Source organism: Piliocolobus tephrosceles, chromosome 8 (genome assembly GCF_002776525.5).
Source record: "Piliocolobus tephrosceles isolate RC106 chromosome 8, ASM277652v3, whole genome shotgun sequence".
NCBI lineage: Eukaryota > Metazoa > Chordata > Mammalia > Primates > Cercopithecidae > Piliocolobus > Piliocolobus tephrosceles.
Window position 1 is genome coordinate 12,365,864 of NC_045441.1, and position 27,662 is coordinate 12,393,525.

General features: G+C 50.0%; 1 protein-coding gene across 4 annotated transcripts in view; it reads left to right on the plus strand.

The window, feature by feature from the left end:
- Positions 1-27,662, plus strand: part of HIP1 (huntingtin interacting protein 1) — a 216,859-nt gene that overhangs the window by 150,473 nt on the left and 38,724 nt on the right. For 3 of the 4 annotated variants that reach the window (XM_023218700.1, XM_023218702.2, XM_023218701.2), the window contains exons 3-8: positions 457-599; positions 859-915; positions 7,816-7,896; positions 14,193-14,269; positions 15,059-15,120; positions 22,828-22,968. In XM_023218700.1, coding sequence (XP_023074468.1) covers positions 457-599; positions 859-915; positions 7,816-7,896; positions 14,193-14,269; positions 15,059-15,120; positions 22,828-22,968 — 561 coding nt within the window. The remainder of the gene's footprint in view (positions 1-456; positions 600-858; positions 916-7,815; positions 7,897-14,192; positions 14,270-15,058; positions 15,121-22,827; positions 22,969-27,662) is intronic. The other variant, XM_023218703.1, reaches the window with a different exon arrangement.

The window sequence follows — 27,662 nt, forward strand, 5'->3', positions numbered from 1 at the left end:
TCCCCTGCAGTGGCTGGGTGCAGCCTCTATCCCCTGCACTGGCTGGGTGCAGGCTCATTCCCCTGCAGTGGCTTGGTGCAGCCTCTATCTCCTGCACTGGCTGGGTGCAGGCTCGGTCCCCTGCAGTGGCTGGGTGCAGCCTCTATCCCCTGCAGTGGCTGGGTGCAGGCTCATTCCCCTGCACTGGCTGGGTGCAGCCTCTATCCCCTGCAGTGGCTGGGTGCAGGCTCGGTCCCCTGCAGTGGCTGAGTGCAGCCTCTATCCCCTGCAGTGGCTGGGTGCAGCCTCTGTCCCCTGCAGTGGCTGGGTGCAGGCTGAGTCCCCGGCAGTGGCTAGGTGCAGCCTCTATCCCTTGCAGTGGCTGGTGCTGCAGGCTCGCTCCCCTGCAGTGGCTAGGTGCAGGCTGGGTCCCAGGAGGCAGAGCCCATGCCGTTGTTTTCCATAACCCCCCCTCACCGTGCATACTGGGCACCCACCATGAGAAAGGGGCACAGACCTTCTGGTCTGTTGTCAACCGCCTGCCTCTGTCTAGCAACGCAGTGCTGTGCTGGAAGTTCTGCCATGTGTTCCATAAACTCCTCCGAGACGGACACCCGAACGTGAGTTCCTAGGGCTGAGGGTTGGCAGGGAGCCAGGGACCCTTGTGGGGAAAGTAACTGCCTGGGCCACAGAGGCTGCTGTCCTCTCCCACACTGCCACCTTCTCCTGGCCTTTGGGTTCCCCATCGGAGGTGGGTGAACCTCTCTCCCATCAGCCTGTCCCCCGGCCCCAGGTTCACCCCCGCCTATCTCCATCCTCCTTCCCTTTATCTTTCCTTCCTTCTCCATTCTCTCATGGGCTGTTCTTTTGCCTCTGCAGGTCCTGAAGGACTCTGTGAGATACAGAAATGAATTGAGTGACATGAGCAGGATGTGGGTGAGTTTGCAGATGTACCCAGGAGCCACCTGCTCCTCCTCTCCTTCCCCAGAGGCCGCAGAGTAAGGACTGAAGGGTGAAATAAATTGATCTCCTTCAGCTTGTTGAGGATTTCTTCCATGAGCGCCAGAGAGAGACTAAGGATGCCCCCAAAGAGTACCATGATATCCATAGTCTTGCCTGGGGTCCCTGGATGCTTCAGGAAAGTTCCAGGGCCCGGGAGCTTCCCCTGCCAATGGAAACTCATGTCACAAAGCTGTCCGAGGGTTGGGATCCCTCAGCAGTAGCTACACAGCCATGGTTCCTGGGTTTTTTTTTTTTTTTTTGGTAGAGACGGGGTCTCGCTATGCTGCCCAGGCTGGTCTTGAACTCCTGGCCTCAAGTGATCCTCCTACCTCAGCCTCCCAAAGTGCTGGGATCACACACGTGAGCCACTGTGCCCAGCCCACAGTTCCTACTTCTCTTCTCCTTCCACTGGTCCCGTTGGAGTCGTAGTACATTGAGAATTACAATTAGCATACCCAGTTCTTAATGCCAGAGCTTTTTCTTTCCTGTTTAGAGATTCTCAGTGCTTTAGGATGAGGGAGGAGGTAGGTGGCAATATCACAGTCCATTGTGATATCTTTTCCATTGAAAAGAGCGTTTCTATACACAGAGCACAATCACCCCAGATTCTGATGTCCGTGGGTGTGTATATGGAGAGGGGTAGTTTGCATTTTGAAGAATCTCCCTTGGCCGGGCGCGGTGGCTCACACCTGTAATCCCAGCACTTTGGGAGTCCGAGGCAGGCAGATCACCTGAGGTCAGGAGTTTGAGACCAACCTGGCCAACATGATGAAACCCTGGCTCTACTAAAAATACAAAAATTAGCTGAGTATGGTGGCGTTTGCCTGTAATCCCAGCTACTTGGGAGGCTGAGGCAGGAGAATCGCTTGAACCTAGGAGGCAGAGGTTGTGGTGAGCCGAGATTGGGCCACTGCACTCCAGCCTGGGTGACAGAGTGAGACTCTGTCTCAAAAAAAAAAAAAAAAAAAATACCTCCCTGGTTGATTCTGATATGTTCTTTTGCCTCTACCAGTTGAGAACTACTACTTTAGCCTTTTTGCACAGTCTTACCTGTATCTGTCTGCACCTATAAAATGTTGGCAACTATGTAGTCCTATCTACCTATCATAGGTGAGGAAACACAGGCCCAGAAAGGGAAGCAGCTTATCCTAAAGTCACAAAACTAGGTACCAGAACAAAGTCAAGAGTTGTCCCCAGATTGCCCCACTGTGTGCTAGAAAACGTTCTCTGTAACATTTAAAGCTTAGGTATTTTTCCTTTTTGTTAGAATTTGCCTGATATATATTTCGTCATCTTTTTACTTTAAGCATTCCTGTATTTTTACGTTTTAGAAATAACACTTATAAATAACATTTGGTTGGATTTTGTGTGGTTTGTGGTTGTTGTTTTTTATTCAGGATGGTAGTCTTTGTCTTTTAACTGGGCATTTAGTCCATTTACATTTATTATACTACATGGTATGTTTAGATTTATGTCTCCCATTTTATTTTATGCTTTCTATTTGTCCCATCTGTTCTGCTTCTATTTCTCTCATGCCTTGCTTTCTTTTGGATTAACTGGGTATTTTTTTCTCATTCTGTTTTTTCCTCATTACTATTTGGGAGGTTAAAAAACAAATCTACTTTTTTTGGTTTTGGCATGTTCTCTAATAATTACAAAATGCTTCCTTGGTTTATCTAGGTCTACCTTTCATATCTTTGTTTCTTGTATAACACAAAGACTTTAGAATATTTTAGTTCCATTCAGTTCCTCAATTTATCTGTTAGCATAATATTTTGGTTTTGATTATGTTTATCTTTAAACTCTGTAAGTTATTGTTTTATTTTCCTTGTTTTATTCTGTGCTCTCCATAGACCTTCCATCTGAGATCACTTTCTTTCTGCCTGAATTATTTATAACTTCCACAATTGAGAGTCTACTGGTGGCTAACACCGTGTTTGCTTGTTTAAGAATGTTGTTTTTTTTTTTTTTTTTTTTTTTTTTTTTGGAGACAGAGTCTTGCTCTGTTGCCTAGGCCAGAGTGCACTGGCACAATCTCAGCTCACTGCAACCTCCGCCGCCCAGGTTGAAGTGATTCTCCTGCCTCAGCCTCCCAAGTAGCTAGAATTAAGATGCCTACCACCACGCCTGGCTAATTTTTATATTTTTAGTAGAGATGGGGTTTTGCCATGTTGGCCAGGCTGGTCTTGAACTCCTGACCTCAGGTGATCCACCCACCTTTTCCTCCCAAAGTGCTGAAATTACAGGCATGAGCCACCGTGCCCGGATGAGAATGTCATTATTTCAACCTCACTCATAGAAGGTATCTTCTCTGGGTTTAGGTTCTAAGGTGACAGTTATTTTCCCTCAGCACGTAGAGGATATTTTCAAGATATCTTTCCACTGACTTTTGGCTTTGATTATTTTCATGGAGTCAGCTGTGAGACACTGTTGCTCCTTTGAAGCTAACATGTGTTTTATCTCTGGCCATTTTAACATCTTAGAATGTGTCTAGGAGTGAATTTATTTTGGATTCTTTGGACGGTGGGTTAGTGTCTTTTATTAGTTGTGAAAATTTCTCATTGTCACTTCAAACATTGCCTGTGATCCATTCTATCTTTTCCTTCTCAGATTTTTTTTTTTTTTATACGGAGTCTCACTCTGTTGCCCAGGCTCACTGCAGCCCGCACCTCCCAGGTTCAAGTGATTATCCTGCCTCTGCCTCCCAAGTAGCTGGGACTATAGGCATGCACCACCACACCCAGCTAATTTTTGTACTTTTAGTAGAGACGGGGTTTTGCCACATTGGCCAGGCTTGTCTCGAACTCCTGACCTCAAGTGATCTTCCCTCCTCGTCCTCCCAAAGTGTTGGAATTACAGGCATCAGCTACCGTGCCCAGCCCCTTCTCAGATTTTGGCTACATGTGTGTCAGACTTTCTCATCCTACCCCTCATGTCTCTAAACCACTCTTCCAGTTTTTTCCACCTATTTGTCTTTGCTGTATTCTGGATAATTTTTTTTTTTTTTTTTTTTTTTTTTTTTTTTTTGTTGAGACGGAGTCTTGCTCTGTCGCCCAGGCTGGAGTGCAGTGGCCGGATCTCAGCTCACTGCAAGCTCCGCCTCCCGGGTTCACGCCATTCTCCTGCCTCAGCCTCCCAAGTAGCTGGGACTACAGGCGCCCGCCACCTCGCCCGGCTAGTTTTTTGTATTTTTAGCAGAGACGGGGTTTCACCGTGATAGCCAGGATGGTCTTGATCTCCTGACCTCGTGATCCGCCCGTCTCGGCCTCCCAAAGTGCTGGGATTACAGGCTTGAGCCACCGCGCCCGGCCTCTGGATAATTTTTATCAGCTCTAGCCTTCTGTTTGCTTCATCTCCAGTTGGGTCTAATGTGTTATTAAACTTCTCCATAAGGTTTTCAATTTCATTTAGTACAGTTTTCTTTTCTTTTCTTCTTCTTCTTTTTTTTTTGTTTTTTGAGACAGAGTTTTGCTCTTGTTGCCCAGGCTGGAGTGCAATGGCGTGATCTCCACTCACTGCAGCCTCCACCTCCCAGGTTCAAGCGATTCTCCTGTCTCAGCCTCCCAAGTAGCTGGGACTACAGGCGTGCACCACCACGCCTGGCTAATTTTATATGTTTAGTAGAGATGGGGTTTCACCATGTTGGCCAGGCCGGTTTCAAACTCCTCACCTCAGGTGATCCATCTGCCTCGGCCTCTCAAATTGCTAGGATTACAGGCATGATCCACCACACCTAGCCCAATTAGTACAGCTTTCATTTCTTGAAGTTCTATTTTTTTTTTTTTTTTTCAAATCTGCTTGTTTTTTGCTGGGGGAGGTTGTTGTTTGAGACAGGGTCTCACTCTGTCACCCAGGCTGGAGTACAGTGGTGCGATCATGGCTTACTGCAGCCTCAACCTCCCGAGCTCAGGTGATCCTCCCACCTCAGCCTCCCAAGTAGCTGGGACAACAGGTGTGCACCACCACACCCAGCCAATTTTTGTAGACGCAGAGTTTTGCCATGTTGCCCAGGGTGGTTTTGAACTCCTGGACTTAAGCAATCTGCCCACCTCAGCTTCCCAAAGCACTGTGATTACAGGCAGGAGGAGCCACTGTGTCCAGCCCTGCTTCTCCTCCTTTACAATTTGTTATGCTCTGCATATATTTTGAAACAGTGTCTTATTTCTTTAGATATATGAAGCAAAGTCATTTCATATATATTTTGTAATTCTATTATCTTTTTTTTTTTTTTTGAGACAGAGTCTCGCTCTGTCACCCAGGCTGGAGTGCAGTGGCGCGATTTCAGCTCACTGCAAACTCTGCCTCCCGGGTTCATGCCATTCTCCCGCCTCAACCACCTGAGTAGCTGGAACTACAGGCGCCCGCCACCACGACCAGCTAATTTTTTGTATTTTTAGTAGAGACGGGGTTTCACCATGTTAGCCAGGATGGTCTTGATCTTCTGACCTCGTGATCTGCCCACCTTGGCCTCCCAAAGTGCTGGGATTACAGGTGCAAGCCACTGCGCCTGGCCTAGCTGAGGTCTTTAGAGATTTGTTTCTGTCCTCTGTCACTTTTGGTGCATTTTGCCCATGCCGTGTAGTTTTCTTTATGTTTGGTTATTTTCTACTCTAAGCTACTCATCTTCCTTGGAATTTTATCTATGGGGAATTCTTTGAAGTCTGTAATGAAAGCAGGTTCCTCCAGAGAGAATTGGCATTTGCTTCCATTGAGATCACTCGAAATTAAATTCTCAGCTTAAGGTTTTGTGAATTTAGGGCAGATTTCCCTCCCCCGATCACAGTGGTGATTTGAGGCTGCAGAATTCTTCATAGTCCCTTGGGAGGACTTCCTCAGTGCAGGAGTACAAGCGTTTGTTATTTTATTTTTTACCTGTACTTCCCCTGTACCAAGGAGGCAGTCTTGTGTGTGTGTGTTGGTGATGGTGGTGATGTTTTGAGACAGTTTCTTGCTCTGTCATCAAGGCTGGAGGTACGGTGACATGATCACAGCTCACTGCAGCCTCAACTTCCTGGGCTCAAGCGATCCTCCCACTTCAGTCTCCTGAATAGCCGGGACCACAGGTGCACACCACCACGCCCGGCTAATTTTTTAATTTTTTGTAGACATGGGGTTTCACCATGTTGGCCAGGCTGGTCTCAAACTCCTGAGCTCAAGCAATCCTCCCTACCTCGGTCTCCCAAAGTGCTGGGATTACAGGCATGAGCCACCATGCCTGGCTGACAGATTCCACTTCAGGACCCCATCCCATGTGTAATAGTGTAGATGCTATTCGTCTGTTGAATCCATCTGGAAGAGATATTCCCTCCACTCTTCTTAGATAGAGACACAGAAGAAAAGAGCCCACAGGCTGACTATGATTTTGCCAAAGGTGGGAGACTCATCATCTTTATCTTTATTTTTATTTTTTTTTGAGATGGAGTCTCGCTCTGTTGCCCAGGCTGGAGCGCAGTGGCCGGATCTCAGCTCACTGCAAGCTCTGCCTCCCGGCTTTACGCCATTCTCCTGCCTCAGCCTCCCGAGTAGCTGGGACTACAGGCGCCCGCCACCTCGCCCGGCTAGTTTTTTGTATTTTTTTAGTAGAGACGGGGTTTCACCGGGTTAGCCAAGATAGTCTCGATCTCCTGACCTCGTGATCCGCCCGTCTCGGCCTCCCAAAGTGCTGGGATTACAGGCTTGAGCCACCGCGCCCGGCCCTCATCTTCTTTATTTTGAGATGGAGTCTCGCTCTGTCACCCAGGCTGGAGTGCAGTGACACAATCTTGGCTCACTGCAACCTCTCCCTCCCAGGTTCAAGTGATTCTCCTGCCTCAGCCTCCCAAGTAGCTGGGACTACAGGCATGTGCCATCACACCCAGCTAATTTTTGTATTTTTTGTAGAGACGGGGTTTCACCATGTTGGCCAGCCTGGTCTTGAGCTCCTGACCTCAAGTGATCTGCCCACCTCGGTCTCCCAAAGTGCTGGGATTATAGGCATGAGCCACCACGCTTGGACAAAGTCAACATTCTTAAGTAGGCAGCTTTGTCCAAAATTTATCAAAGGAAGTCCTTATGTTTGTACAAAGGATTGTGCTTTAAGGAATGTTCATTGAAATGGTTTATGATAGCAAACATTTCAGCCGTTTGAATTGGCTTCAGCCCATTTGAATTTATTGAGTCAGTTCAATAAATTACAATAATGGTCACTAAAAATAATGAAAGAAAGTTTAAGAAGTTGAATAAAATTGCAGCATATTAAGCAAGAAAAATAGATTGATTCTATTTACATTTAAGAATAAAGGTAGATGGCTGGGTGCGGTGGCTCACGCCTGTAATCCCAGCACTTTGGGAGGCAGAGGCAGGCGAATCACCTGAGGTCAGTTCAGGACTAGTCTGGCCAACATGGTGAAACCCCATCTCTACTAAAAACGACAAAAATTAGCTAGGCATGGTGCTCACACCTGTAGTGTAATCCCAGCCTTTTGGGAGGCCCAGGCAGGCGGATCACTCGAGGCCAGGAGTTTGAGACCAGCCTGGGCAACATGGTAAAACCATATCTCTACTAAAAATACAAAAATTGACCAGGCATGGTGGCACATGCCTGTAATCCCAGCTACTCAGGAGACTGAGGCAGGAGAATCACTTGAACCCAGGAGGCAGAGGCTGCAGTGAACAGAGGTCATGCCACTGTACTCCAGCCTGGGCAACAGAGCTAGACCCCATCTCTAAATAAATAACATAAAGGGGAGAAAAAAAAAGAAGAAGGTAGATTCTTTACCAGAGAATTTCTGGCCTCAGATCTCGCGACCATCATGTTCTTGTTGTTGACTCTGCTTCCCCTCCTCTTCCTGAAAGGGCCACCTGAGCGAGGGGTATGGCCAGCTGTGCAGCATCTACCTGAAACTGCTGAGAACCAAGATGGAGTACCACACCAAAGTGAGTCTCTGCAGACAATTCTTCCGCCACCACCGCCTCCCCTGCTCTATCCCCTCAGCCCCTCCCTGGGCTTAGTTATCAGCTCTTTCAGGTAATAGACAGCCCAGGCTTCTGAGGAAGTGTGTGCATCATGTACCCCAGCTGTGGGAGAGGAAAGCCATTGCCAGGCCCACAGGACGTGATGAGGGCTGGGATTTTGGCCCATGTCTTCTGCACCCCTTGTTCCCATTTTGCAACTGGAAAGAACAACTGGTCAGGCACGGTGGCTCACACCTATAATCCTAGCTGTTTGGGAGACCCAGGCAGATAGATCACCTGAGGTCAGGGGTTCAAGACTGGCCTGGCCAACACGGTGAAACCCCGTCTCTACTAAAAGTACAAAAATTACCCGTGGTGGTGATGCGTGCCTGTAATCCCAGCTACTCGGGAGGCTGAGGCAGGAGAATCGCTTGAACCCAAGACCAGGAGGCGGAGGTTGCAGTGAGCCAAAACCACGCAACTGTACTCCAGCCTGGGTGACAGAGTGAGACACTGTCCCAAAAAACATAAAAAAGAAAGGGTAACCCTAGCCACTAGATTGCCTTATGAAAATGTTACAGAAGCATTGATTTTACTGGTTTTTTTTTTTTTTTTTTTGAGACGGAGTCTTACTCTGTTGCCCAGGCTGGAGTGCAGTGGCGCAGTCTCGGCTCACTGCGAGCTCTGCCTCCCGGGTTCACGCCATTCTCCTGCCTCAGCCTCCCGAGTAGCTGGGACTACAGGCGCCCGCCACCGCGCCCGGCTAAGTTTTTTGTATTTTTAGTAGAGACGGGGTTTCACTGTGTTAGCCAGGATGATCTCGATCTCCTGACCTCGTGATCTGCCCGTCTCAGCCTCCCAAAGTGCTGGGATTACAGGTTTTTTACTGTTTTTTGTTTGTTTGTTTGTTTGTTTGTTTTTGTTTTTTTTTGAGACGGAGTCTTGCTCTGTGGCCCAGGCTGGAGTGCAGTGGCCGGATCTCAGCTCACTGCAAGCTCCGCCTCCCGGGTTCACGCCATTCTCCTGCCTCAGCCTCCTGAGTAGCTGGGACTACAGGCGCCCACCACCATGCCTGGCTAGTTTTTTGTATTTTTTTTTGGTAGAGACGGGGTTTCACTGTGTTAGCCAGGATGGTCTTGATCTCCTGACCTCGTGATCCACCCATCTCGGCCTCCCAAAGTGCTGGGATTACAGGCTTGAGCCACTGCGCCGGGCCAGTTTTACTGTTGATAAAAACAATTCCTGGCCGAGCACGGTGGCTCATGCCTATAATCTTTAGGCCTTTTGGGAAGTCGAGACTGGAGGATCACTTAAGACCAGGAGTTTGAGACCAGTCTGGGCAACATAGCAAGACCCTGTCTCTACAAAAAATTACAATTAGCCAGAGGTGGCGACACATGCCTGTAGTCCCAGCTACTCAGGAGGCTGAGGCAAGAGGATCACTTGAGTTCTGGAGCTGAAGGCTGCTATAAGCTGTGATCATGCCACTGTACTCCAGCCTGAGTGACAGAGCATAACTACTCCTGCAATATCTTTTTTTTTTTCTTTTTCTTTCTTTTTTTTTTTTTTTTTGAGACAGAGTTTTTGCTCTTGTTGCCCAGGCTGAAGTGCAATGGCACGATCTCAGCTCACCAAAACCTCCGCCTCCTGGGTTGAAGTGATCCTCCCGCCTCAGTCTCCTGAGTAGCTGGGTACTACAGGCATACACTACCATGCCCGGCTAATTTTGTATTTTTTTTTAGTAGAGATAGGATTTTGTCAGGTTGGTCTCGAACTCCTGACCTTAGGTGATCCACCCGCCTTGGCCTCTCAAAGTGCTGGGATTACAGGCGTGAGCCATGGCACCCAGCAATTCCTACAATTTCTATAGCAAGCTCCCCTACAGACCCGTCTTTTAATTTTTTTATTTTATTTTAATTTTACTTTATTTTTTTGAGATGGAGTCTCACTCTGTCACTTAGGCTGGAGTGCAGTGTGGCACGATCTCACCTCACTGCCACCTCTACCTCCTGGGTTCAGGCAATTCTCATGTCTCAGCCTCCCAAGTAACTGGGACTACAGGCACGAGCCACCGCACCTGGCTAATTTTTTGTATTTTTAGTAGAGACGGGATTTCACCATGTTGGCCAGGCTGGAGGTGGATCATCTTGGCTCACTGCAGCCTCAAATTCCTGGGCTCAAGAGATCCTCCTGCCCCAGTCTCCCGAGTTGCTGGGACCACAGATGCTCGCCACCATGCCTGGCTTAGATCTACTCTGGTGTGAGGCTGGGCAGGGTGGAAAACAGCATCTCAGTCACAGAGGCCTCAGCACCCACCTGAGCCACACCTTGGACCCACTGGGGATCAGGCCGTAAAGCAATGACATGGGCCACTCTGCATTTTAAGTCCACTTTCCCAAAGTGGACTTAAAAGATCCAGGTAGCCAGTGAGGACAATGATGAGAGCCAGAATTAGGACAGTTGTCCATGGGACAGTCAAAGAAGCAGGGACTGCCTGAAGATTGGCAGGAAATGAGGCTGGGTGGGGTTGCTCCTGCCTATAATCCCAGCACTTTGGAGGCCAAGCAGGGCGGATTGCTTAAACCCAGGAGTTCCAGCCTGGGCAACATAGGGAGACCCTGTCTCTACAAAAAGTTAAAAAATTAGCCGGGCGTGGTAGCCTGCAACTGTAGTCCCAGCTACTCGGGAGGCTGAGGTGGGAGGATGCCTTGAGCCTGGGAGGTCAAGGATGCAGTGAGCTATGATCGTATCACTGCCCTCCCACCTGGGCAACAGAGTGAGGCCCTGTCTCACAGAAAAAAGAGAGAAGAAGGTGACGTGATGGATACTGTGAGGTGGGGGAGGGGAACAGCTGAGGGTTGTGCAGGGGTCTGGCAACTGTGGGAGACAACAGGGGGTCAGGCAGAGGGGTGGGCACATAGGAGGCAACATAAATCAGAACTGAGGCTGGGCCAGGCCACGGTGTCAGAGGCCTAGGCAGGGAGTGGGCTGCCCTCGGGCTGGATTGCAAGGCAAAGAAGCAGGAGGGAGAGGCTCAGGGTGTGGAGGGGAGGGGACTTATAGCCTTTGATTGGAGGACAGGGCTCTGGTAAAGGTGTCATGAGGAGGTGGGGAAAGGTGAGAATTGGATTTAAGATCTTCTGGGGCTGGGCGCAGTGGCTCACACCTGTCATCCCGAGGTTGCAGTGAGCTGAGATGCTGCCACTGCACTCCAGACTGGGCAACAGAGCAAGACTCCATCTCAAAAAAAAAAAAAAAAGATGGGAGTAGAGGTTTTGAAAGTGTTAAATTGAACTGGTGGGTGTGGTGGCTCACGCCTCTAATCCCAACACCATGGGAGGCCAAGGCAGGAGGATCACTTGAGGCCAGGAGTTGGAGACCAGCCTGACCGACATAGTGAAACCCCCATCTCTACTAAAAACACAAACATTAGTTGGGCGTGGTGGCACGCACCTGTAATCCCAGCTACTCAGGAGGCTGAGGCTTGGGAATGGCTTGAATCTGGAAGGCAGAGGTTGCACTCCAGCCTGGGTGACAGAGCAAGACTATCTCTCAAAAAAAAAAAAAAAAAAAAATTACAGTGTTAAATGTGAAGTGGGAGGATAAAGGGCCTAGGGTAGGATTTTAGGTGGAAAAGGAGAGAAGGGAGGGTGTGGAGAAAGCAAGACTGGGAAGATGGCTAGGGAGGAAGGGGACTGGGATGGGAGCTGGGGCAGTGGCACTGCAGGGGTGATAGAGGCCAAGGGAGTCCCTTTCCCTTGTGTATAGAAAGACAGCAGAGTTCAGCGGCATCAGAAGCAGCCGGTGCCGATGGCCAGGCCCCTAGCTTTTAATAGCATGGAAGGGCAGAAAGGAATGGTCACGTGGGCTTGGAGAATTGGGGTCGAATGAGGATGCAGCTGGCTTTGCTTCCAAAGGCTCTCGAGCTCACTGCTCTCTTGTTTTTCCTGGTTTTAGAAAGCAGAGAAAATGGGGAAGCTGGTATTGTCTAAGCGTGGAGGAGCAAAGAACTTTTCCAGTTTTTAGCAATTAGTGATACAAGAGTGGAGAAGGAGGCTGGGCAGAGTGGCTCACACCTGCAATCCCAGCATTTGGGGAGGCCAAGGCTTGAGGTGAGACCAGCCTGGGCAACACAGTGAGACCCTGTCTCTTAAAAAAAATTTTTTTCTTGGCTGGTGCGGTGGCTCACGCTTGTAATCCCAGCACTTTGGGAGGCCGAGGCGGGTGGATCACCTGAGGTCAGGAGTTCAGGATCAGCCTGGGCAACATAGTGAAACCCTATCTCCACTAAAAATACAAAAAAATTAGCCAGGCATGGTGGTGTGTGCCTGTTAGTTCCAGCTACTCGGGAGGCTGAGACAGGAGAATTGCTTGAACCCAAGGGGCTGAGGTTGCAGCTAGCTGATATCATGTCATTGCACTCCAGCCTGGGCGACAGAGTGAGAGTCCATCTTGAAAACAATAACAGCAAAAATATCCCGCACACATTAAAGAAAAATTCATTCTCTGGCCGGGTGCAGTGGCTCACGCCTGTAATCCCAGCACTTTGGGAGGCTAAGGCAAGCGGATCACCTGAGGTCAGGAATTCAAGACCAGCCTGGTCAATGTGGTGAAACCCCATCGCTACTAAAAATACCAAAAAAAAAAAAAAAAAAAATTAGCCCACATAGGGGTATATGCCTGTAGTACCAGCTACTCAGGAGGCTAAGGTGGAGGATCGCTTGAGCCCAGGAATTCGAGGCTGCAGTGAGCGATGGTCATGCCACTGCACTTCAGCGTGGGCAACAGTGAGCCCATGTCTCTAAAAAATAAAAAAAGAGAGAGAAACAGGAGAGAGTTTGCTTCCCCCTCCTCTGCCACGTAAGCAACGTAACCTGCATGAGCCCTCACCAGGGACCAAATCTGTCAACACCTTGACTTTGGACTCCCCAGCCTCCAGAACTGCGAGACACTGTCTATGGGGTTAGCCACCCAGTGTGTGGTATCTTGTTATAACTGCCCAAGCTGACTGAGACGGACGTTCAGGCCAGAGAGCGTGAATGCATAGTGACACCAGCTGTGAGTCTTTCTCCAGGGACAGTTGGCAGCCGGCCCTAGGTGTAGAGCCGATGACAAGGACCCAGGCTCTCAGCAGGTCTTCGAAGCAGTGTGGTGGAAAGGCAGGCAGGGCATAGGGAAGTGGAGCCAGGCCACCAGTCATGATGTCGAGACTGAGCCAGGAAGCAAAGGCAGGCAGAGAGATGGGGAGGAGAGGGAGCAGGAGGGGACTGGCTATCTCTGAGACAGAAGTGTGAGTAGTGGGTGGACTTGAGGGCAGGAGAGGACTGGAAGGGCAGAGGCCTGGGTGATGTAGCTAGAGAAGGAGATGCTGTAGTGGAGAGTTCTAGGCAGGGATGTTTTAGGTGATGGTGGAGTCTGGAGTGGGTGTGCATAGCTGGGGATGGAGTAGAGGTGAAGGTGCTGAAATTGAGATCAGAGGTTGTAATCTCAGGGTGCATGACTTGGGGCAAAGGAAAACTGTGTCCCAGGTGCCAGGTCAAGCCTCAGAGGCCTTGGCACCATGGAGCCCAGGAGCGAAGTCTGCAATGGGGATTTTTTTTTTTCTTTTTTTTGCGGGGGGAGATGGAGTCTCACTCTGTTGCCCAGGCTGGAGTGTGGTGGTTCCATCTCAGTGCACTGCAACCTCCACCTCCCAGGTTCAAGTGATTCTCCTGCCTCAGCCTCCCAAGGAGCTGGAACTACAGGCATGCGCCACCACCCCTGGGTAATTTTTGTATTTTTAGTTGAGACAGGGTTTCACCATGTTGGCCAGCCTGGTCTCTAACTCCTGACCTCAAGTGATCCACCTACCTTGGCCTCCAAAGTGCTGGGATTATAGGTGTGAGCCACTGCGCCCAGCCTAGAGCCTAAAGTATCCACTTGTACATGAAGATGCCCCATGATGGAATGGCCACCCATCTCTGCGGCCTTTTCCCTTTGCCACGGGGACAAACCACACAGATGACAGGATCATGCTATAGATACTGAGCAATGATTGATGATACCAGCTGGTTTTTCTTTTTTTTTCTTGTTTGTTTGTTTTGAGGTAGGGTCTCACTCTGTAACCAGGCTGGAGTGCAGTGGCCTTGAACTATATAGCCTTGAACTACTGGGCTCAAGCGATCCTCCCGCCTCGGCCTCCCAAGTAGCTGGGACCACAGGCGTGTGCCACCACGCCTGGCTGAGAGAGAGCTCTTCATGTCTCCTGTCCTGACTCCCTTCCTCTGCCTCCCTTCCAGAATCCCAGGTTCCCAGGCAACCTGCAGATGAGTGACCGCCAGCTAGATGAGGCTGGAGAAAGTGACGTGAACAACTTGTAAGTGGCTCCTGCCCTGAGCCCAGGGAGGGAGAAAGCTTTTGTGAATGCCGAAACTTCTCATAGGGTCATAGAGGACCTGATTGGGGGGGTGGGGGGGCGTGGCTGGGGTGGGGACCAAAGCCCCTGGGTGACTTGGCCTTGGGGCCACTTATTTATTGGTGGTGCCTTATCCAGAACCCCTGCCTGGCTATTTCACACCCCAGAGCTTCCCTGTCTGTCTCGCTTTCTGCCCTCCAACTCCAACAGTGGTAACTATCCTCTCCCTCTGTCACTGTCACTGTTTTCGTTTTTGTTTTTTTTGAGAAGCAGTCTCACCCTATTACCCAGGCTGGAGTGCAGTGGCTCGATCTCGGCTTACTGCAGTCTCCACCTCCCAGGTTCAAGTGTTTCTCCTGCCTCAGCCTCCTGAGTAGCTGGGATTACAGGCATGCGCCATTACCCCCGGCTAATTTTTGTATTTTTAGTAGAGATGGGGTTCCGCCGTGTTGGCCAGGCTGGTCTCGAACTCTGGACCTCAGGTGATCTGCCCACTTTGGCCTCCCAAAGTGCTGGGATGACAGGCGTGAGCCACCACTCCCGACCTGTCACTGTCACTGTTGACTCTTCACCAGGCTGCATGGCCATAATATTCATGAGGCTAAGACTTGGAGCTGGAGTTGTGTGTGTGTTTACGCACGCACGTGAGCATTGGAGACTGGAGGCAGTAGTGTAGAGCGTGGGGGAGGGGACAGGTAACAGACCGGCCTCAGGCTGTGGAGTGTAAGCTCTCTTTCCTCTTGGGTCCAGTTTCCAGTTAACAGTGGAGATGTTTGACTACCTGGAGTGTGAACTCAACCTCTTCCAAACGGGTGAGTCTCTTCCCTCCCGTCTAAGCCAGGCTCTCATGGGAACTACCTAATTCCCAGTCCTCCTCTCCCTGCAAAGTGTGTGGCACAAGGGGCAGGAAAATGGAGACATTCACACCCCATCTCTGGCCTCTCCATCCCTCGTGCAGGGAGGGACTGAACCTCTTCAGTATTTTTCTTTGTAAGAGACATGGTCTCAGCTGGGCACGGTGACTCACACCTGTAATCCCAGCACTTTGGGAGGCTAAGGTGGGCCCATCACTTGAGGCCAGAAGTTAAAGACCAGTCTGGCCAACATGGTGAAACCCTGTCTCCAGTAAAAATACAAAAATTAGCCAGGCATGGTGGCTTATGCCTGTAATCCCAGTTACTTGGGAGGCTGAGGCAGGAGGATTGCTTGAACCCAGGAGGTAGAGGTTGCAATGAACCAAGATCGTGCCACTGCACTCCAGCCTGGATGACACAGCAAGACTTCATCTCAAAAAAAAAAAAAAAAAGAGAGAGAGAGAGATCTCGCTCTGTCACCCAGGTTGGACTGCAGTGGCATATTACAGCTCACTGCAACCTCAAACTACTAGGCTCAAGTGATCCTCCCACCTCAGCCTCGCAAGTAGCTGGGATTACAGGCATGCACCACCACATCCGGCTGATTTTTTTTATTTTTTTTGCAGAGCTGGGAGTCTCACTGTGTTACCCAGGCTGTTCTTGAACTACCAGCCTCAAGGCGTCTTCCCAACTCAGCCTCCCAAAGTTCTGGGATTACAGGCGTGAGCTACCACACCTGGCCTCCTAGATACTTTCAAAGCGGGTGGTTTCACGTCTGAGCAGAAAGACCACGCACTGCCCCTTCCTACTGGCCTCCCTCCTGAAGCACAGGCCTCCAAAAGCCCAGAGACAGGTCTTACCTCTTTGGCAGCCACTGGACTGTGGCCATGACCCTGGCCAGTCCTTGGTCCAGTCCTCTCTGCTGTTTGGAGCTGGGCTGGCTCATGGGCACGATTTCTGCTGAGGAGAAAGGGCTCGTGTCTGTTGCTGAGTTGGCAGCCATGGGAACAGGCTGGTCAGGATTGGTTGTCACCCAGGACTGGTTGTCACCCAAGTCCACATGAGAAACTCACAGAGTCCTGTTCCACTAGCAGGGGGAGTGGCCACACTTCCAGGCTCCCTTCTGCCAAGAACTGTGGTGCCTCCAGACCATCAGCCCCTAACGCTTCCCTGACAAGCCTCAGCTGGTCCCCCTCTCGCCAGCGCCTCTCCTCCCCATACCTCCCAGCAGGCTCCCCTCCCTTCCCTGGAGACATAAGCACCAGCATTCTGAGACTCAGGGCATTTCAAGACAAGCATCCAACTCTGAAAGATGACGGTGCACATTGCAGGTCTCCATACGCAAGCTTGGTGGTCTCATGCCCAAGCCTGGTGGCCTTCTCTGCATGTGGACATGCAGGACCCACTCTTGGGGCTTGGACTCTCTGACCCCGAATTTCCTTCAGCTTCCTTCGGCGTGTTCATCTGTGCAGAAATGCCTACTACTGGCCTCTTTTCCAGAATATTCTGTTTTGTGTTGTACTATGGCTAGGACAGGGCAACAAATTCCATAATACATTGACTAGTCTTTAGCACAGGATGTGGTCAGAAAAACACCAGAAACAGGCCGGGCGCAGGGGTCATGCCTGTAATCCCAGCACTTTGGGAGGCCGAGGCGGGTGGATCACCTGAGGTCAGGAGTTCAAGACCAGCCTGGGCAACATGGTGAAACTCCGTCTCTACTGAAAATACAAAAATTATCCGGGCGTGGTGGCGAGCGCCTGTAATCCCAACTACTCAGGAGGCTGAGGCAGGAGAATGGCTTGAACCCGGGAGGCAGAGATTGCAGTGAGCAGAGATCATATCACTGCACTCCAGTCTGGGTGACAGAGCAAGATTCTGTCTCAGATAAAAGAAAGACAAACACCAGATACAGTTGGAAACTGCGGTTTGTATGAGAAAGGGGCATTCAGCCGACTAGGAAGCTATTTGAGCAGGGCGTTATACAAAAGTCAGTAGAGAAATAAAAATAAAACACAGAATCTAGTCTATGCCCTAAGCTATTCCCAGTCAGATTGAAAGCAGTGGAGTGGATGCATTTATTTTTTAAAAAATGCACTGGGGCCAGGCACGGTGACTCATGCCTGTAATTTCAGCACGTTGGGAGGCCAAGGCAGGCAGATCATGAGGTTAGGAGTTCAAGACCAGCCTGGCCAACATGGTGAAACCCTGTCTCTATTAAAAATACAAAAATTAGTCAGGTGTGATGGTGTGTGCCTATAATCCCAGCTACTCAGGTGGCTGAGGCAGGAGAATTGCTTGAACCCAGGAGGCAGAGGTTGCAGTGAACCGAGATTGCACCACTGCAATGCAGCCTGGGCAACAGAGCAAGACTCCTTGAAAAAAAAAATGCATTGGAAATGTTTGCATAAAAGTATATGAACAAGTATACATTGTTGTGGCTAACTTTTGATCCTTTGGATTTGGGTGGGAACAACGTATGTGGATAATTCAGAAATCATTTGCATTTAGCTTTCACTTTTTTTTGTTGTTTCTTTTGAGATAGTCTGGCTGTGTCATCCAACCTGGAATGCAGTGGTGCAGTCTCGGCTCACCACTTCTGGGGCTCAAGCCATCCTCCTATCTCAGTCTCCCAAGTAGCTGGGACTGCGGGCATGCACCATGATCCCCAGCTAATTTTTCTGTACTTTTTGTAGAGACGAGGCTTCACTATATTGCCCAGGCTGGTCTCAAACTCCGGAGCTCAAGCGATCTGCCTGCCTTGTCCTCCCAAAGTGCTGGGATTACAGGCATGAGCCACTACGCCCAGGCTGCATTTAGCTTTGGAATGTGCTAGATCTGAATGAAGGCATGAGTGAGATTCTTGGAACTGTCATCCTTGGGAAAATGCAGCCTAGAAGTTGCAGTTCGGCTGATGCAAGCTCTCTCCCCATGGCCCTCGCCTCTTCATGGAGCCAGCTGCCTGCCTGCCTCCTGCTGCTGTGGTTTTTAGGGATAAGCAAGACAAATGTTTCAACCTTTGGGCCATCCTTCCAGTTCCTGACAGACAGTGGACCATGAGTAAACGGAGATGGTGATGAGGTCCAAAAGGACTTGATTAGCTGAGAGAATGAGTCAGGGGTAGAGGTGGTGAGCTCAGCCATCTTTTTTTGTGCCATCTCGTGACCCCTAGCTCTGGTTTTCTGTGTGTTTGTTTGTTTTGTTTTGAGATGGAGTCTCGCTCTGTTGCCCAGGCTGGAGTGCAGTGCCACCATCTCAGCTCACTGCAACCTCTGCCTCCCAGGTTCAAGTGATTCTCCTGCCTCAGCCTCCTGAGTAGCTGGGATTACAGGCATGCATCACCACGCCTGGCTAATTTTTGTATTTTTAGTAGAGACAGGGTTTCACCATGTTGGCCAGGCTAGTCTCGAACTCCTGGCCTCAAGTGATCTGCCTGCCTTGGCCTCCCAAGGTGCTTGGATTATAGGCATGAGCCACCGTGCCCAGCCTGCTCTGGTTTTATATGCATTGTTCATTAATATTGTCACCACGAGATGCTGAGCTCTTCCCTAAAATCAGGAACCATGACCTAGTCATCTTTAAATTCTCTCTGTTCTAGCCCAGTGCCTGGTGAATAGCAGGTGCTCAACAATAAAAGAATGCTTGCTTTTTAAAAAACTGCAGGCTGCCAGGTGCAGTGGCTCATGCCTATAAACCCAGCACTTTAGGAGGCCGAGATGGGAAGATTGCTTGAATCTAGGAGTTAAATTCGGGTAGCTCTGGTCCAGAAGACTCTAAGTAATTCACCCTAGAGATTCCCAGAGCCTACAGCTGGAAGTTAAAACTATTTAATGAATTCTGTTCACCTATTCCATCACTGCTGTTTTTCTTTTCTCTCTTGTTTTGTTTTGTTTCGTTTTTTTGGAGATGGGATCTCACTCTGTTGCCGAGGCTGGAGTACTGTGGCACAATCATAGCTCACTGCAGCCTTGACCTCCCTGGGCTCAAGGGATCCTCCCACCTCAGCCTCCTGAGTAGCTGGGACCATGGGTGTATGCCATCACACCTGGCTAAGTTTTAAATTTTTTGTAGAGATGGGGTCTTGCTATATAACCAGGCTGGTCTTGAACTCCTGAGCTCAAGTGATCCTTTCACCTCAGCCTCCCAGAGTGCTGGGATTATAGGCATGAGCCACCAGGCCTAGCCTCCTGTGCTTTAAGAAGCACCCCCAGTGTGCACTGTCCAACAGGGCATTCACTAGCCTCATGTGATCATTGAACTTGATTACAATTAAATAACATTTAAAAGTCGGGTCCTCAGCTGCACTAGTCCTATTTCAGGTATATTTCAGGAAGCCACATATGGCTAACATATTAGAAAGTTTATATGAACATTTTCATCATTATAGAATTCTATTGGATGGCACTGTTGTGGGTGATTCTGATGCGTGCTAAAATGTGACAACCTCTGAGCTTCGACATATAGTTTTCAACCCGGGATGCAGATTAGAGTCTACCTAGGGCCTTTTTTTTCGTCTTTCTCTCAAACGGAGCCTTGCTCTGTCGCTCAGGCTGGAGTGCAGTGCCGCGGTCTCAGCTCACTGTAACCTCCGCCTCCTGGGTTCAAGCAATTCTTGTGCCTCAGCCTCCTGAGTAGCTGGGACTACAGGTGCCCACCACCATACCTGGCCAATTTTTGTATTTGTAGTAGAGACGAGGTTTCGCCATGTTGGCCAGGCTGGCCTCGAACTCTTGACCTCGAGCAGTCCTCCCGCCTCAGCCTCCCAAAGTGCTGGGATTACAGGCATGAGCCACGGCGCCTGGCCTAATGGGGGACGGCAGGGGGAGGCTTTTGAGAGACACTGACATCCCAACATACCGCAGACCAATGGAAACAGATGGTGGGGGCAGTTCTGGGGGTTGCAGGAAGACTTGGGTTTTTCAGTTTCCCCAGGTGATCCTAACCAATCTGAAAGCTAAAGTCAAGAACCACTGCACAATCCATGCACTTTTCACAGCATTCTCATTGAAGTCCTCCAAGACCCTTATGAGGTATGCACTGTTACAGCCACGTGTGCTCAACAGAAGAGCGCCAGGAGGCACAGAGTAACTCAGCACCTTGTCCACAGTGACGCTGCCCTAGATATTCCTGGGTGCCAAAGGGCATTCCTGGAAGTCATCGGGAATCGAGGGCAGGCAGGGAGATGGAACAGCCTGTGGTTCCTGCCAGTTGGAGCCTGAGGAAGCTGGTAGACTTGGGGATGGCTGCCTTGCAGTGACAGCTGCTTTTAATTTGTGTCAAGGAGGAAAGCTGTCTTTTAATTAGAACAGTTTGGGATTTTTTTTTTTTTTTTTTTTTTTTAGCCGCCAGACTAACCCAGTTACCAGGGGTTAGTGCAGTCAGGGGAAGCAGAATACAGGCAGCCCTGGGCTTCCCTCTGGGCCAGTTCCACTCACAGAGGGACCGCAGGGAGAGTCATTTCATTGCCCGCTGTGTGCAGAGTCTGCAGAGGCAGTGGGTGACCAGTGCAGGAAGGAAAATCAGCCTGGCCAGTGGTGTGAGCTGAGTGTCTGAAGCCAGACAGCCAGTTGCTTGGTCTAGGCTGGGGGGCAGGGGATTGGTGTGGAGGGAGCCCCAGCATGAGAAATTGAGGGATCACCTTTGTCTCTGAAACTCAAGAGGGTGGAGGCAGGACTTCTACTTCTGTTGACAGGTGCCCCAAGTTTCAGCCTTGAGTCCTGACATATCTTCCTTCTCCCAAGTCCTTTTTCTTTTTTTTTTTTTTTGAGACACAGTCTCGCTCTGTCGCCCAGGCTGGAGGGCAGTGGCGAGATCTCGGCTCACTGCAACTGGCTTCACGCCATTCTCCTGCCTCAGCCTCCTGAGTAACTGGGACTACAGGCGCCCGCCACCACGCCCGGCTAATTTTTTTTTGTATTTTAGTAGAGACGGGTTTTCACCGTGTTAGCCAGGATGGTCTGGATCTCCTGACCTCGTGATCCGCCCATCTTGGCCTCCCAAAGTGCTGGGATTACAGGCGTGAGCCACCGTGCCCGGCCCTTTTTCTTATTTTTCTTGTTTTGTATTGTTTCGATTTGGTTTGGTGTGGTTTGGTTTGGTTTCTTTTGAGATGGAGTCTTGCTCTGTCACCCAGGCTGGAGTGCAGTGGCACTATCTTAGCTCACTGCAACCTCCGCCTCCCAGGCTCGTGATTCTCCTGCCTCAGCCTCCCAAGTAGCGGGGTTTACAGGCCCACACCACCATACCCTGCTAATTTTTGTATTTTTGTAGAGACAGGGTTTCACCATGTTGGCCAGGCTGGTCTCGAACTCCTGACCTCAGGTGATCCACCCGCCTCGGCCTCCCAAAGTGCTGGGATTACAGGCATGAGCCACTGCGCCTGGCTTGTTTTGTTTTATTTATTTATGAAACAGTCTCACTCTGTCGCCCAGCCTGGAGTGCAGTGGTGCAATCTTGGCTCCCTGCAGCCTCCACCTCCTGGGTTCAAGCGATTCTCCTTCCTCAGCTTCCCAAGTAGCTGGGATTATAGGCATGAGCCATCACACCCAGCTAATTTTTGTATTTTCAGTAAAGATGAGGTTTTGCCATGTTGCTCAGGCTGGTCTCAAACTCTTGGGCTCAGGCAGTCCCCCCACCTTGGCCTCCCAAGTGCTGGGATTACAGGCGTGAGCCACTGCACCTGGCCGAGACCCAGTCTCGTAAAAAGGAAAAAAAGGAAGACGAGGCTCCCTCTTGATGTCCGCCATGGTAGGAGCTCTCCCAGGTGATGAGCAAATCTCTTCTTTCCTGGGCTATGGGGGTCTCTGCACAGACTAGCACTTAGTTCACCTGTTCATGATGCACTGAATATTCTGACTCTCAGGAGCAAAGGCACCTGGTCTAACCATCACTGGCCCCATTAGCTCTTGGGCTCTCCAACAAGTCTGTTAACTCACCACCTCTCAATAAAACCACTTTTTTTTTTTTTTTTTTTTGAGATGATATCTTACTCTTGTCGCCCAGGCTGGAGCGCAGTGGCACAATCTCAGCTCACTGCAACCTCTGCCTCCTGGGTTCAAGTGATTCTCCTGCCTCAGCCTCCCGAGTAGCTGGGATTACAGGCATGGCCACCATTCCCGGCTAATTTTTGTATTTTTAGTAGAGACAGGGTTTTCCCATGTTGGAAAGGCTAGTCTTGAACTCCTGACCTCAGGTGATCCACCCACCTCAGCCTCCTAAAGTGCTGGGATTACAGGCGTGAGCCACTGCACCCAGCCAAAACCATTTTTCTTTTTTTTTTTGAGATGGAGTTTTGCTCTGTTGCTGGAGTGCAATGGCACGATCTCGGCTCACTGCAACCTCCGCCTCTCGGGTTCAAGCGATTCTCCTGCCTCAGCCTCCTGAGTAGCTGGGATTACAGGTGTCCGCCACCACACCCGGCTAACAAAACCACTTCTTGACTTTGTGACAGCCTTCAAGTGACTTACCTTCTGCTGCTTTACCTGTCTAATGGGGATACGTTTACCTATCTCATGGGAGTGTCATGAAGGTTAAATGAATTAGATGAGGTAAAGCACGCACAGAATCGGTCCTTGGTGTATGTTGGACCCCTGCCTCTGCCCCTCAGAAGAGGCTGCCTGTAATCCCCTGGCTCTACCACCTTTCTCCCTCACTTTTATTTCCTAGTGTTCAACTCCCTGGACATGTCCCGCTCTGTGTCTGTGACGGCAGCAGGGCAGTGCCGCCTCGCCCCACTAATCCAGGTCATCTTGGACTGCAGCCACCTTTATGACTACACTGTCAAGCTTCTCTTCAAACTGCACTCCTGTGAGTACCGCGGGCCAGATCTTCTTACATGAGATTCAGGCCAGAGGGAGGATCCCAGCCTGAGGATGTCCCTGGAGAAACACAGTCCTTCTCAGTGCCTTTGGCTGTCTGCTTCTGTTCCAAAAGGCCCCGGAGTTCCTGACTATTGTGAGGATAAAAGAGCAGGGCCCAGACTTTGGTGTCTCCAGTAAAGCCCCTGGCTTGCCACCCTTGTGTCCCAGTGTTACAGGATCTTTGGGGTGTCAGTTTTCTGGCTGGAAACCTCTGGGGCCAGTGGTGCCTTTGCCTGAATTCTTGTTCTGCATCCAGGAAGAATGAGGTATGCAGAAAAGCGGAGGGTGGACAAGATGAAGAGGAGCTTTATTGAATATTAGAGCAGCTCAGAGGAGATGCAGTGAGTACTGCTCTCTGTCTGTGGGCAGGTTGTTCTGTCGAGTGTTCAGCTCTCAGCAGAAAAGAGGCCATGGAGTGGGTAGCTCCTCTCTGCAACTGGTCACTAGCATCTCTGCAGGTCTCTGAAGCTCTCAGCAGAGAGGGTAGCTCCTCTCTGTAGCTGGTTGTCCCTTCTCTGCTCAGCTTGGCTGAGCTCAGGGCTTTTATGGGCCTCGGAGGGGAGGAAATGCACCCCCACTGGTCCATGGGCAGGCCCGGAAAACGCACCCGAAGTTCCCACTCCAGTCTGTGGGATTGGCAGCCTGGCCCCCACCGGGTACCCACCTTTCCACCCAGGAATCTGTCTGCCTCCCGCTGCCATGCATGGCACCAGGACTCAGCCCCAACTTTGCTCTAAGATCGCAGTAGGTGCCGACAGCAGGGAGAAGCCAGGCGGCAGGAGCAGGTTCAGAAGAGGGGAGGGAGAGCCTTCTCAGGCCCTGAAGAGTACAGGGATGCCTGAGTCTGCAGCCCGGGCTGGGGGCGGGGGCGGGGCAGCGGGGCTGCCACCCACTCCATGGAGCGGGAAGCCCAAGTCTGCAGCTGCGTTTTGGGAGGCTGCAGCTGCGCCCGGGAAGGCAGGGTTCCTGCCTGTTCCTGGCCCCCCAAGAGCACAGGGAAGCTCAGATCTGCAGTCACAACTTGGCGGCTCCAGCCCCACCCAGGAGGGTGAGGCTCCTGCCCTGTGCAGCCCTGGCCATGCCTCCCTGCTACAGATGGCATGATGGCAGTGGCAGGCCACCTGGACTGGCAGCCGCCATCACCAGGATGGTCCTCTCTATCTGCCTCTAGCTTGAGCACATCACCATTCATCAAGTATGTCGTGCATCCTACGAACCGCACAAATTATCAGCAGACCTGGCCTAGACCTACATGAGCTAATGTAATGATTTCCAGACCATTCATCCACACAATCCCTTTGTGCAAATGGAATTTTATAGAGAAATGTAAATGATAAAACACAGCTGCTCATTAAATGGAAACCTATCCCTTACCTAGCTTCAGTTCCCCTGGGTGCCCTTAGCAGGATATATATAGCTTGGAGGTTCTGATCTTGCAGAAGTTTTTATACTTTTTTTTTTTTTTTTTTTTTTCCTGAGACAGAGTCTCACTCTCTTGCTCAGGCTGGAGTGCAAGGGTACGACCTCAGCTCACTGCAACCTCTGCCTACCGGGTTCAAGCAATTCTTGTGCCTTAGCCTCTGGAGTAGCTGAGACCACAGGCATGGGCTGGCACACCCAGCTAATTTTTTGTTGTTGTTTTTCGAATTTTTAGTAGAGATGGAGTTTCCCCATGTTGGCCAGGCTGGTCTCGAACTCCTGGCCTCAAGTGATCCACCCACCTCAGCCTCCTAAAGTGCTAGGATTACAGGTGTGACCCACCGCACCCCGCCAGTTCTTATACTTTTGTGTCCTGGTTTAAAATGATGTGTCTGGGGCAGGCACAGTGGCTCACACCTGGAATCCCATTACTTTGGGAGGCTGATGCAGGCAGATCGCTTGAGCTCAGGGGTTGGAGACCAGCCTGAGCGAGTGAAATCCCTGTTTCTGCAAAACTTACAAAAATTAGCCAGGCGTGGTGACATGCTCCTGTAGTCCCAGCTACCCAGGAGGCTAAGGCGGGAGGACCACTTGAGCCCAGGAGGTCAAGGCTACAGCGAGCCATGTTTGTGCCAGTGCACTCCAGCCTGGGCAATAGAACGAGACCATGCCTCAAAAAAAAAAAAAAAAAAAGAAAGTAGTATAAGACAGTATACTCGGTAACTGTAGTCATTGACAAGTAATGAATCTCATTATTTAGACAGTACTAGGGAAGGATGTAGCATCACCTAGATGCTAATCTGGGACGGTTTCGTGGAAGGGAGATTGGAATTAGCTGCCCAGGGATTAGAAAGGCTTTGTGGCAAGTAGGCCTGCCCAAAGGGAGAGGGACCCCCAAGAGAAGGGACCAGCTGCTTAGAGTGCTGAATACAGATGAACTTTTCATTGTTTCCAAGTACACTGTTGCTCAGTAGAATATCACCAGTGCCTTTTTGTAAAATGGCGAGTTAAGCTGGGCATGGTGGTGCACACCTGTAGTCCCAGCTACTTGGGAGGCTTAGGGAGTTATGAGAAGAGACAGGTAATTAAGTGTTTGGGTTTAAAGGCCTTCTTTGAAGGCAGGGCAATACCCAAGACCCACACTGCCTCTGGGCTGAGAAAGGGGTAGGAGGGATACTCTTTACAATATTTATTTATTTATTTAGAGACAGGGTCTCTCTTTGTTGCCCAGGCTGGAGTGCAATGGCAAAATCTCAGCCCACTGCAGCCTCCACCTCCCAGGTTCAAGCGATTCTCCTACCTCGGCCTCCTAAGTAACTGGGATTACAGGTGCCCACCACCAGGCCCGGCTAATTTTTTTTTTTTTTTTTTGAGATGGAGTCTCGCTGTGTCGCCCAGGCTGGAGTGCAGTGGCCGGATCTCAGCTCACTGCAAGCTCCGCCTCCCAGGTTCACGCCATTCTCCTGCCTCAGCCTCCCGAGTAGCTGGGACTACAGGCGCCCGCCACCTCGCCCGGCTAGTTTTTTGTACTTTTTTTAGTAGAGACGGGGTTTCACCGTGTTCGCCAAGATAGTCTTGATCTCCTGACCTCGTGATCCACCCGTCTCGGCCTCCCAAAGTGCTGGGATTACAGGTGGCTAATTTTTATATTGTTTTTAGTAGAGACGGGGTTTCACCCTGTTTGCCAGGCTGGTCTTGAACTCCTGAGCTCAAGTGATCCTCCCGCCTGGGCCTCCCAAAGTGCTGGGATTACAAGCATGAGCCACTGCAACCTCTTTTCTAAAAATAAACATTTATTTTTGTTTTAGATCCACAGAAAAGTTAAATAGTTCCAGGAGTTCTCGTATACCCAGTTCCATTTTCCCTTTGTTAGCATATTAGTATGAAACATTTGTCACAACTAATGAACCAGTGTTGATACCTTATCATTAATTAAAGTTTGTACTTAAGGCTGGGTGCAGTGGCTCACATGGTGAAACCCCGTCTCTACTAAAAATACAGAAATTAGCCGGGAGTGGTGGCACGTGCATGTAATCCCAGCTACTCGGGAGGCTGAGGCAGGAGAATCACTTGAACCTGGCAGGCGGAGGTTGTGGTGAGCCGAGATTGCGCCACTGCCCTCCAGCCTGGCAACAGAGCGAGATTCTGAATAAAAAAAAAAAAGTTTGTACTTTATTCAGATTGTCACAGTTTTTACCAGATGTCCTTTTCTGCCCCAGAATCTCATCCGGTACACCATGTGACATTTAGTTGTGATGTCTCCTTAGGTTCCTCTTGGCTATGACGTTTAACTTCTCAAACTTCCCTTATTTTTGATGATTTTGATCGTTTTGAGTTTTTTGTAGAATGTTCCTGAATTCTGTTTGCCTGATGTTTTTCTCCTGATTTAACTGGGGTTAAGGGTTCTCGGGAGAAAGATCATTTAGGTCAAGTGCCATATTCATTCACTGTCCACTTTTGCCATTTTGGTTTTGTTTTGTTTTGTTTCAAGATGGAGTCTCGCTCTGTCACCCAGGCTGGAGTGCAGTGGTGCGATCATAGCTCACTGCAGCCTCAAACTCCTGGGCTCAAAAGATCCCCCCACCTCAACCTCTTGAGTAGCTAGGACCAAAGTGCACATCACCACACCTGGCTAATTTTTATTTTTTAATTTTTGTAGAGATAGGGGTCTCGCTATGTTGCCCAGACTGGTCTCAAACTCCTGGGTACAAGTGATGCTCCCCACTCAGCCTCCCAAAGTGCTGGGATTATACATGGGAGCCACTGCACCCAGCCATCTTTTGCCATTTCAATAATCATGTTTTATACATGTGTTCCCTGATTTTATCCAATGAATATATGACCCATTTCAAAATAACAAATTTAAATTTAAACAAATAAAGCAAACACTAAAAGGATTGCTGAGCTGTGATCTATAGCTGCAATATGCAGATTTACACATCTGACAGGACCTCAGAGAACTGGCTCTGTAGGGGAGGAGGCTGTCCTAAGAGGCTACTGTGTGTGCAGTGTCATAGAGTTAGCTACCAACCAAGCCAGGACTGGAACTCAGATCCCAAGCCTCAATCCCTTGTTCTTTTTTTTTTTTTTTTTGACAGAGTCTCGCTGTTGCCCAGGCTGGAGTACAGTGGTGCAATCTCAGCTCACTGCAACCTCCGCCTGCCGGGTTCAAGTGATTCTCCTACCTCAGCCTCCCAAGTAGCTGGGATTACACACACGTGC